Source organism: Ammodytes marinus (genome assembly GCF_949987685.1).
Source record: "Ammodytes marinus genome assembly, chromosome: 12".
In the NCBI taxonomy this organism is placed as follows: domain Eukaryota; kingdom Metazoa; phylum Chordata; class Actinopteri; order Uranoscopiformes; family Ammodytidae; genus Ammodytes; species Ammodytes marinus.
This window is the reverse complement of record NC_137216.1, coordinates 21,101,148-21,113,352: the sequence shown is the minus strand read 5'-3', so window position 1 is coordinate 21,113,352 and position 12,205 is coordinate 21,101,148. Positions and strand designations below refer to the sequence as shown.

General features: G+C 40.0%; 1 protein-coding gene across 2 annotated transcripts; it reads left to right on the top strand.

Moving 5' to 3' along the window:
• Positions 1–2,248: 2,248 nt before the first annotated feature.
• LOC307258531 (immunoglobulin-like domain-containing receptor 1) lies at positions 2,249–11,012 on the top strand. Of its 2 annotated transcripts, none has more exons than XM_080038098.1 (8): positions 2,249–2,495; positions 3,432–3,602; positions 4,323–4,472; positions 4,768–4,887; positions 4,975–5,121; positions 5,733–5,858; positions 6,440–7,383; positions 10,471–11,012. In XM_080038098.1, the coding sequence occupies exons 1-8, from the start codon at positions 2,447–2,449 to the stop codon at positions 10,480–10,482; spliced, it is 1,719 nt and encodes a 572-aa protein (XP_079894224.1). In that variant the 5' UTR covers positions 2,249–2,446; the 3' UTR covers positions 10,483–11,012. The 2 variants fall into 2 exon arrangements, with proteins under 2 accessions (XP_079894224.1, XP_079894223.1); XM_080038097.1 differs by having other exon boundaries at positions 10,466–11,012.
• The last annotated feature ends 1,193 nt before the right edge of the window (positions 11,013–12,205 follow it).

Genomic DNA, 12,205 nt, shown 5'->3' with positions numbered 1-12,205 from the left:
GATATGATTTATGCATTCTTCTTAACTTGTATTTTGTCTTGAGGATACAACAAAGACACAAATGGTCGTCAATTTTGCATGTATTTACATTTCAATTGAATTTCAATGAAAAGTGAACTTAGATATAAAATAGCTATTGTCCGTCTCAGAATGTGAGGTTTGAGCGGGCGCTGTGTTTGACAATATGTGTGATGAAGTGTGTGTACTTTGGAATAAAGCCTGTGTTTTTTGTCATATCTTATCAAACGTACACAAATGAATAAACACTAGAGCTTCACTGACAACTTGAATCTACACAGCTACACACAATCAGTGCACATTATCGTTTAAAGTTTGTGTGCAGCTTTAAAATGTTGATGTATTTCACACTGTAATTGGGCTAAATGGCACATCATGATCTCAAAACATTAACATAAGAACAACATGTTACTATACATTTGTCTTGTTGTTTTGTGAATCGTTGTAGTCATTTTGCGTCTCTGGGATTCCCTTTAGTAATGTAGCGGTTCTTTGTTTTATTTTGCCTCTAGTCGTAGCTGTTTTTCTATTCTTTGTAATCCTTTTACTTCTATTTGTAGTTATTCTGTGTCTCTTTGTAGTCCTGTAGTCCACCCCTGGCCACCCTCTGGCCCCGCCCCTGCACATTCCCACTGTTTAGTTCAAACAAAATGAGACAAAATGTCCATAGAAACAAAACATAAGAACATTTGGTAAGGCTTTGTAACGCAGCCTGAAAATTACAGTGTAAATATTTTACAACACAGCTGATAAAAACACACAGGGAATGAGGAGTTAGTTCCTTGTGTCCTCCTCCTAAGATACTGAAGAATTTTTTTTAAACTGGCACGTCTCCAGGTCCAGGAGTGGAGAGTGGAGACAGACAGAGATGTTACGGCAAAGCTTTTTCATCCATACAGCATTTTACACAGGATTTCAACAACACTTGAGTTGAGCTGAGAGCAGCACTTGAGTTGAGCTCAGGGCGGGTGTGTTTTGTGTCAACAGCAAAGCTCGCTGGGATCCATGTCGTGGACAAGGGAGGTAAACATCCAGACACAAAGAACTCCCAACACTGGTCTGCTATGACTCATCCTGAGAGTGAACTTTACACTGGGGCTGTTCACCAAGAACAAATGCAACTAAACTATCGGGCTAGACGAGCTGACCTGCTTCTTATTCATTCAATTCATTCAGATTATGCAGCATTCACTCCTTTCAATTTAACATGAATTAACATTTACATAAAGCAATTAAATAGACTCATCGGTGGCAATGGACTCACCAACACAGCAGAGAACAGAAAATCTGCTAATTAATAAAAGACTCATCAGCTAGTTAATACATTAGTAATTTGCCTATAAAGTTTGTTTCGCCTTAGGAACCAGGAAAGAACAGACTCACAGTGAATGGGAGTATTTTCTGTTGAGACTGAAAAATAATTTGAAAAATGCCCCAAAATAACTCAGGTGTTTGTTCAACATATTTAACTATGCCCTCTGATGAATAATATCATATAATGTTTCTTTTAAGATATTGCATCAACACTGTGCTTTGTTTGATTGTATTAAATGTACCAGTTTTATTATGATATAAGATTGGACACAGATACGACGAGGGAATACTTAGGGCCAATGGGCCAAAAAGTTCAAACGGATTAGTGTATCGGAGTATTGTTTTTCTTATTTCCCTGATCCACAACACCTCAGGTTTATCATGCGTCCCTGTGGCCCTTAATCGTTGTCTTTTACAAAGATACTTAAAAGATGATGCACTGTTGCTTTATCATTTGTTATCTTTGTTGGTATGTAGTAGCCTACTTTTTTTTATGTAGGCCTACAAAAAGTCAAATATAGTTATAATAACAAAATACTCATCTGGGAACCATAGTAAAAACTAGCTTCACCTTGATCAGTTAGGCTACAACAGCAAAATCATGTTAATACATTTATGCATCGGTATTAACAATCTAATAATTCCGTTGTATGAGTATCTATCTATCTATCTATCTATCTATCTATCTATCTATCTATCTATCTATCTATCTATCTATCTATCTATCTATCTATCTATCTATCTATCTATCTATCTATCTATCTATCTATCTATTTGTAGGGAACATCACCTTGCTGCTTATTCATGGTGCACCTGTCACAAGAGGCGGGGTCATGACGTCAGCTAGGTGGGGGAGAGAGGAGGATGATCCGCCTGCTGTGGGAAAGTTTTTCTTCCGCGCGGCTGTAAACGCTCGTCTTCCTTGGAAACAAACACAGGCTGACTAGTATTTACATGTCGTCCTAAAGGTATTATTTAAAAAAGCTAAAGTTACTATGCAGAGAAGCGACCGCGCCACGTTTTCTTCCAGATATTCAGGATTGTTGGTGGATTTTGAATCGCCTATCTGGAGGGTAAAGAGCGAAGCTTCCGCGGAAGGATAAAGGGCAACGAGATGGGAAATATGATCCTGATGGCGCTTCTGCTGGCTCACCTGCCCACAGGTTAGGCTTTAAACGAACTCTCTCTGCTCTAGAACTTTTACTTTATACAAATATCATATTACCGGTTTCTCTGTATATTATTCCATTTTATGGGCAGGAATTTAGAGGGAAGCTACTTAAGCAAACTGTCGAAACCAACAAAGTTAATAATCGACAGGTGTAAACAACAGGACAAGGCCGACTGTCACGTGACCCCACACTACCAGTAGTTTTTTCATATAATAGAAACCATTACACACAACAGAGGAAACATAATGACATCAGATTATCTGATCAAATATGAGGACATCAGAGAAGAAAAACTGCGAATAAAGATTATTTTCATTATTGGTTATTATACTGTTCAATTGAAATCATCGATAACCAGAAAGTTAATCCGTGATTTTGATAAGTATATATACAATTAAAGTGGTCCATCAAGCATATACAGTTCCAGCCTCTCAGATTAGAATAAATTGCTGTTTTTTATGATTGATATCCTATTATTATAGAACTATAACTATATAGATAATCTTCATTTCTATAGCAAAATGTCACTGGTTCCAGCTTTCCTTCTTACATTTTTTTCTTTTTCAGATTATTCGATAATGAAAATAAATATTAGTTGTAGCCTGAATCTATCAATATGTGTTCAGACTCTGACCTCAAACCACACCTCTTCACTGTTCCTCTTGTCAATTAGCAGAGTTTGCCTGTCACCAGCCTCTACCTTGCTGCTTGTGATTGACAGCTGTTATTACGTCTAATAATACAGTGCAGCGCCTTCTCACTTAAAGGCGTATGGAGAAAACTGTTAACCTGTCTAGTCAGATTCTTATCAATCCAGTGTTCAGGAGCGATGCAGTTAAAGAAACACATACACACAAACTTTCTTTACAATTCACGTGTGCTGCTGTTTTGCATTTTTATCTTCATCTACTTCCTGTTTTGTGTCAGAGCTGCTGTCCATCCAGGTGATCGTTCCAGAGACGGAGAGGAGCACCACTCTCTTTGCCTCGGTGATCCTGCGCTGCGACTATTCCACTTCAGCAAACGCTCAGGATGTGCTGGTCACCTGGAGGTTCAAGTCCTTCTGTAAAGACCCAGTGCTGGAGTATTACTCCACAGGTGAGACATGATTTAAAGGGCAGTACTAACGTAGCAGGAAGCTAAAGCACCTGATGATAAAAATAGTGCTGCACATAAAAAAACTTGCAGGGAGGTTCATGTGAAAGGTTAACGTTTTCCAGTAGTTTTTTATCTTGTTATTTCCAGGCTCAGAAGAATTATTACAACATCACATTGTGTTTGATTTGCTTTTTTAGTGGGGTAGAAAAGGACTTGAGACAAAATGATGGGGAAAGTATAAGTAAACGAAGAATCTGTCGCAAATCTGTTGCAAAATGTTCACAGACAAGCTTTTTTTCATTAGGTTTCCCCGTCATATCCATCCTTTCGATACAATATTTGTTTGTAGCAACTCAAGCGTGATGCTTTTGTTGTGTTATATCTGAAAAAGTTCAAGGTTGCATCTCACTTGTTACCAAAATCACTCATGTGATGATATTCACATTTCCCAATTCTCCCTAATAACTGAAATTCACCATCAATATATTATGTTTTTTTTTTTAAATCGCCATTCACAATAATATCCTCCCATCCTATTGGTGGGTAAAAAATTCTGGCTTTTGTATTGTTCATTAGTAGTTTGTTTTTGTTTGGATGAATAGAAGTCTACATACTTTATAAATAATACTGAGCAAATACTTAAATGTAAGGTGTGCTGGTTTGGAACATAACGACAACAATATGCACATTTTTCATCTTATTTTCCTCCTGTTTCTGAAGCCTATCAGTCTGCTCTCCAGCTGGGTCAAGACCCAGCCAATGACTGCAGCGACTCACAGCGCACAGTGCGCACAGTGATCCAGAAGAGAGGCCTCAACGAGCCAACACTGGGCTCCGACTACAGAGAACGCAGGATTACCATTCAAAACAGTAAGTTCGACCCCATCATAACGACAGTGTTGGTATATTTTAGTCTGAATGGTACAATACAATCTGATTTCTCCACTGATTTTGATCCAATTTCACATCTACAAAATAAGACTGAAATAAGACTATAGCAGACACACAGTATAGAGGGAAGAGAAGATACTAAAACAAGATATTCAAATATATACAAAGATGTTATGTCTGTCGTAGACATAGATTTGTTTCTAGTGATCCAGCTCAGAACAATTTAAACCCTAATATTTTATTCTTAAAGTAATGTGACGTTTTCCTTCATCAGAGGCCGATCTGGTCATCAACGAGGTGATGTGGTGGGACAACGGCGTCTATTTCTGCAGCATTGATGCACCCGGTGACACAACAGGGGACTCAGATCGTGAAGTCAAACTCATTGTGTACCGTAAGTTTCCCCAAAATGCGTAGTTCATCTGCTGACAGTAAAGATTGAGATATCAGTGATTACGTCGTGTCTTCTTTCCCGTTGCAGACTGGCTGACGGTGCTGTTGATCATCCTCGGAGCACTCCTGCTCATCATACTCTTGGGCATATGCTGCTGTCAGTGCTGTCCACAGAAGTGCTGCTGCTACGTCCGCTGCCCGTGTTGCCCACAGACCTGCTGCTGCCCGGAAAAAGGTAGAATTTTTTTTTTAATGCTTTTGGGTTTGTTCAATACTTTAACATCCACTTGAGAAAATTATTTGCCGCATGTAATTAGAGATCCATGTTTGTTTCTTGTGATACCTCAACATGAAGTGTCTGTTGATACCGTGTACTTTGTTAATGTTTCAGAAATATGGAGGTGGATAAAATTAGAGAGGGTTGTTTTTTTCTCATACTTTGCGAGTCTCTAGTCACACCGGGGCCCCATATCAATGTTGAAAAGACATAAAAAAGTGCATTTTGCTTAATAGGTAACCTTTAATTATGGCTCGTGGGTCCTGGTGTTGTTAGTTCTGGCTCACTGTCATGTCTTGCTCGGACGCCTCAGTAGAACTGAGCCATCATTCATCTTATGAGTAACACCTGTGCTTTTCCTGCTATGACAAGTCACAATGTGAAAAGAAAACAATTATTTGGACAAGTTTGAAACCAGGAAAGACTCTATAGGATCTATGTTTCTTCATAAATACATAATTTACAAAACGGTTGCAGTTGCAGATTCTTTTATTTGTTCAAGCCGATACATCCCACCTGCTGAGTCAACAAACCTATGACCCCCGTTCTTTGGTCTGCTCTGGTTTCAGCCGTCATGCAGCACAGGATGATTCGAGACGCTCAGAAGGCTATGGGTCCGTGGATGAACGGTCAGCCCATATACGCTCCCATTAGCTCCCATGCCTCCTCCCAGGGCGTCCCCATACTTTACTCAGGTGAGTGGAACAATAAGAGCCACCTTTTGATGCTTTGTTGAATGCTTTGTTGCATCGGGCTTGCCCAAACCGAAGGGCGTACGTTTGGATTGATTTCGAAAGGGGGGGGGGGGGGGGGCACAATGAAGTCAAACAAAGACAGAGAAACTATTAGAACAATACTTATAAATCTATATTATAGAAATATTATAATGCATTATGATTGACTGAAACAAAAATAAAAGTACATTGTTGTATTAAGTTATCATATATTATCACATATAGTCTCACAGGAAGATACTGATGGGTTTGTACATTTGCTAAGAAAGAAGTACTGTCCACTTCTAGCAACTTTTTATGAGATTATAAACTGTTAAAATATTGATAAGTATCTTTTTGAGCCTAAGAACATGCAGATAAGGTAACAGTCATTATGTATTATTATTAAATATTTTGGTTAACAGTTTTTTCATATCATATTTTTAGAAGAGAAAAATATATCACTGTTCTGTTCGTTTCTGCTGCCCTCGAGTGGCCCAAAGTCAGTTGTTGCAGTTGTGAGATGGATTCACATCTCAGTCAAACTGTTCCTTTTGTTCCAGGCTCGTACTCGGACTACCCTGACAAACAAAACTTTGCCATGGCTCCCATGCAGCCTATGGCCCTGCAGCAGCATCACCACCAGCAGCAGCCTCCTCCCCCTCACCACCACCATGTGAATGGCAGCGTGCGGGGCAGCATTCAGGGCACCAACCAGGTTTTGGATTACTTGGAGAACCAGGTGAGGGGCCTGGATGTGGTGCCTCAAATGGCTCCGTACGCTGTCCAAAACATGCCTCCACTACAGCAGCAACCCCAATACCAGTACCAGCACCAGCAGCAGTACCAGCCAGCTCCTGCAGCAGTTCCCTACACCCCCGGGCCCCCTAGCATGCTGTCGGCCCTGGATGAGATGGGGGTGAGAGGGGTGGAGAGACGGGTGATCACCCTGCCTCCCATCATCCAGCGTGTGCCCAGCTTCTCCTCACACAGGGGGCCCAGAGGTGGAGGAGGAAATGGAGCCAGAGCGGGTACCAGCAGGATACCCAGCCAGTCCAGTAGCAGCACCAACCGCTCTGAAGGAGGTCTGCTGCCGGGCAACGGTCGTAGCCATAGAGACGTCTCTCCTCCCAGGCGGGGCATCCTGCGCGAATACAGCGACGACTCCGATTGGGAGAACAGGCGAGGGAGAGCGCCGCGTAGTAACGAGAGAGGGGGCTCTGCCGGGAGGAGAGAGGGAGGAGGAGGAGGAGGAGGAGGAGGGTCCAGGCCACGTACTCGTAGCCGCGACGACCTCCTGGAGCAGCTTTACGACAGGGCAGCTCGGAGAGAGAGAAGTTATTCACCTCCTCAGCACCGCAAAGGCTCCTATAGCTCTGACGAAGAGGAAAGCAGCAGGAGGAGGAAAGGAGGCAAAGGGAAGGATTGGCCAGAGAAGCCGCCCAGCTACTCCTCCATCGAACCAGAGAACCAGCCCGGACGCCGTAGGAACTACAACCGTCTCTCTGTAAGAGCCACACACAAATACTGACACACTCTAGTCTGAACCAATGACCTGATGAGAATTAAGTCTCTTGGTTTCATGTTTCCTTAGTCTTGACTTTTTTGTGGAATACATTTTCTTTAATTGTATCCATGAGGTTCACCTCTAGTTTTGAATTAAATGTCTTGACAACTATGGATATGATTTGTTACACACATTAGAATTGTCCTCAGGACGTAATGTAATAACTGTGGTGATCCTTTGACTTTTCTGATTCTAGTGCCATCATCAGGTAAACATTTCAATTTCACAGACACATTTTTGACCAAATTCTTGATAAACCTTTTTTTTTTTTTTTTGCTGGGTTCTAATTAGCAATTGCTAATGTTAGCAAGTGTAAAACATTAAGCTAAGATGGTACGTTATACCTGGTAAACAATAGCATGTTGGCATGATGATGTTGGCTGGAAGCACCACAAGCCCTCAGTACGGCCCTTACAGAGCAGCTGGCATGGCTGCAGGCTCTTAGGGTGTATTCACACTGGGAAAGTCCGCTAGTTCACTTGCTTTGGTCCAGACCAAATAGAGTTTAGATTTTTTTTTTTGGTGTGGTCCACTTTCATATTGCCCCTTTTGCAAGTGAACCAGCATTAACCCATTGATGACTATGGCAATCTAGGATGCATGTCCTTAATGCCTGAGGGTTTTCTGAAAAAATAGTACGAATTGTCAAGTCTACCAAAACCTTAATATCTAAGCCTGTGTAGCACATAGAAACATGAAATAAAATACATTTAAAAGTTAAGGTTCACAGGTTTTATTTAAACATGTTCCCTTAGCGCTTACAAACCAACAAATATTTCTAAAAATCGTCAAAATTAGATGAATTAGAAAATTATTAAATATTGTTAATAAATAGATGCAATGTGTTGTGTGATTTTCGTCAGTAGTCTATAGTAGACCTTGATTCTGCGCACCAAACGCCACTAACTGTTCTGTCGCCGACATAGCTGGCGTATTTTTTTTATTATTTTGTTTTATTTTTTTATTTTTATTTTTTTTGATTGACATGATTTTCGGCAAACCACACAACTTTTGGCTGGTCACGTGGTCTTAAAAAAAATCAACAAAACCCACCTCATGTGTATTTGAACCAATGACAGTGCATTCTATGCTGGGAATGCCATGAAAATTAGATAAAGTAATAATGCTGCGCGACGCAGCATCAGGCAGGAGAGCCAATGTGGCATCGCGCAGCAGCCGTCATCAATGGGTTAAGAAGTAAAACCACACGTGATCTGAGGTCATTCATTCATTGGACAGACATTCTGGGGTGGAGAGAAGCAGGAAGCACAAAGTGAAAACTGCGAAATAGGTCTATATAACTGATACGATATGGGGTTAGAAATAATAAATAAATAAATAGGCCTACATCTAGCCTATAAAAAAATAAATAAAAAATTGTTGTTTCATATGGTTATAATAGCCTATGTAGGCCTGTGTCAATGTGTGGCTTGTAGCCTACGATGTGATACATAATATTTATTGTATTTTTGCTGCTGGACGCGCGGCTCGCGAGGAATAGGCTCAAGCTGACACACAGCTGATTTAGCCGTGTGTCAGCTTGTTGTGAGTTCGGCGTGGCTCAGCTCCAAACTGACACGGGGAGAGTAGCCTATTGACGGTCCCGTAACATGGAAAGCAAAATAAAAACACGCACTTCAAAGCGCAGCTTGAACCTGTTGTCACTGTGTGATGGAGAGGCTCCCCTCTCCTTCATCTGATCGCTGAACCCATCAGCATGTTTACGCGTCCTGTCTATCAAATGTAATATATTCGCTCGGGGCTCTCGGTCAAACCACAACTAATCTTCCTAACAATGGCGACAACATCACTTTCCCATAATGTGAAGCTGACGGCGATTTATTAAAAAAGAAAAGCCACAGTGCTTCCTGCAATTGGGTCGGATCGAGTCTGGACAAATTCACACCACAAACGAACTACAGCAGAGTGCGTTTGGAATCGAGACTACCCCTGCGTTCCAATACCCGTTCAACATGCCCTCGTTCACTTTCCCTAGGCACTTGCCCTCGGGGGAATCCCCGCCGCCATCTTAAGTGTCGTTCCAATTGTCTGGAAACTGAAGTGAACTTCGTGATATAGACCCTCGGAGGGCTGAGTGATCAAGTGAACATCCATGGTCACTCCGAGGTGGATATCACCCACAGTGCATTGCAGTTCGTCTTCTTCTTCTCCTTTTATTTTCCGGTAGACTGTATGCTTTTAGGGACATCGCGGCCACCCGCAGGACAAATATATAGGCTATATATAAATATATTCCAAAACGCCTCAATTAGGCTATCCTATTTCCATAGGAACAATCCAGTGAATGTATTGCAGTTTACACATTGCTGCTATAACACCGATGGCTGCCAATTATAGGACTATTTAAAATCAAAATGTTTTTGGTTGAAACTAACATAAATAAGAAAATATGTCGGAGCAAACAATTTACATGTGTAAGTAACAATATCTTGATAATCTGAGTTACCGTGTCGAAATTCAATGTTTGTTATGCTATGGAAATGGCTTTCTGCAACATAGGCTACCTTAGCAGAATGTTATAATTCTGTATTTGCATTCAGATTTACCTATGTAACTGACGGTCCATTGCGACTACAAGGGCAAGTGGGCAAGTGGGTTCCATTTGTATCCCCCGCTCCTCCCCCGCCCAGTCTCCCTCCGCTCTCCAAGATCCCTCCGTGCAACGTATGCTGTTACGTCATACCAAGGGCTGAGGGTAAATGAACGAGGGGAAGTGCAACTACTATTGGAATGCAGCTTACCTCTTCAGCTGGGTCTCGGAGCGCTTGTTTGGTCCGCCCCCGAGTGCGATTGCTGTATTCACACATGTCTGAAAGATGCGCACCGAAGGCGGAAGTGCATCTGAGTTTGTTTCAACCGAACTAAACACGGCATGTGTGAATACACCCTTAGTCTTTTTAGTCTTTCTTTCACTTGTTACTTTTCTGTTTCTTCTGCTTATGTGTAATAAATCATCTCATCTCGTTAACTAAACTCCACATCCTCCCTTTTTCTCTCTTAGGATAGAAGCTCCCCTAGCAGCACCAGCGTAGTCATCTGAGACTTTTTTTAATTATTTTTATATTTTGGACATTTTTCCTGAATATTTCAAAAGCCGTGAAAATGAAGACAAACCGAAGGCATCTTTAATACGTAAGGATATAGTTGTGGTTGTGAAATTGTGATAGTGAATTGCAAATGAAGAAATATCATGTTCATATATAAAGAGATATATGTCCGTTGGAGGCTATATAAATTGCAGTGAATATGCAGTTTTTAATAAGCCTCATCCCTTGTTTTTGAGATGATAACTGTGTGATTTTTGTCCTAGCTGAATTCAAGAGTGTAATTTGTATATGTTTTCTCCTTGTGGTGAGGGATAAAACTATCATTATTTTCTTTGTAAAACAAAAGAAAAAAAGTTAACCGTTGGATGTTAGATATTAGCTTATTAAAGTTTCATAATCGTGAAGAACATGTTAAACGTGTGTTTCTCCAAAGAAGGTTTGCTTTTTTATAATTTCATATTTTTTTTATCAATTCTGGTACAATTTTTTTGTCCATATATAATTGTGATTTTCATTCATATTTGCTTTTGTAACAAACATGAATATAGATATATTGTGATGTGATGACATATGTGTATATCTTTAAATAAACGTTTTTAGATACAGCTAGTGTAAGGTGGGTCATTTGTTTTCTTTACATTGTGTGTGTCTGTATAAGCTCTGATGGTCCCAACCAGACAGAAGGGATCCCTTACACTTAAAGTAAATCCTAAAACTTTTTTAACAACTAGGCAAAGTAGGGAACTGCCCCAGGGACCCAGACCTCCAGGAGAAGACTGGTCATTTTAATAATATATCAACCAGGTCCTGAATTACTACATATCTTACTACATCTTCGGTCAAAATTAAGTTATAAAACCATAATTATTTCAGTTTATTTTTGCTCAAACAATGGTTAAACCTGTTCCCCCAAAGAAAAAAATAAACCCAATTAATGCCTCACAGGGTGAAGTATAACAAGATGTGATTATATGAAATAATAAACTTTAAATAGGTAATCTGAGAGAGGCCACAATCTTTGCACTCTGATCAAAAAGGAAAGTGTGTTCTTGATATATGAATATGCTTTACTTGTTTAGATGTTCAGTAAGTTGTTGCAGCAGCAAAGGGACTGACATAATTAAATACAGATGAATTGAGAAAGTAGAGCATACAAATAAAAACAAGGTGTAGGCTGTACAAAAGCAGTTAAAAGCAAATGACAACAACTATTGTACAACACAGGTTTATCAGGTTTGTCCAGTAGGGGGAACCAGACTTAAATAAATGTTGGCATGTTTAAATTATAAAATGTACATAAATTGATATTGATTTTTAAATTTCTCAATGTAGGCCATATAGTCACCTTTGTATTAATTTCCCTATGTTTTCACTTTCACACTTTTTATTTAATTTAGAAATCTATACATTTTTAAATGTATTAATTTATTCATTCATTGATGTATTTATGTCTGTATTATTTTCCATTTACATCCCCCTTTCATTTGCTTAGGCCTATTTATTGCTGTGTCACATTTCTAAGTTTCTCTTACATTTACATATCTGCCTCAATATGCAAATGAGGGGGACTGTCACTCCGAGTGTGGCATTGGTTCATCATTGTTTTATGAAACTTAAATAGAGCCACTATTGTACATATCACAACATCATTTTAATAGCCTATACTAATACACGTGTTTGACACTTGGAGCTCC

What these genes read in the sequence shown, in the direction of transcription:
- LOC307258531 (XM_080038097.1), top strand. Translation starts at nt 2,447, where the DNA reads ATGGGAAATATGATCCTGATGGCGCTTCTGCTGGCTCACCTGCCCACA. An exon ending in GCTGGAGTATTACTCCACAG is followed by an intron (nt 3,603 to 4,322) that starts GTGAGACATGAT and finishes CTGTTTCTGAAG; the next exon opens with CCTATCAGTCTGCTCTCCAG. An exon ending in CGTCCCCATACTTTACTCAG is followed by an intron (nt 5,859 to 6,439) that starts GTGAGTGGAACA and finishes CTTTTGTTCCAG; the next exon opens with GCTCGTACTCGGACTACCCT.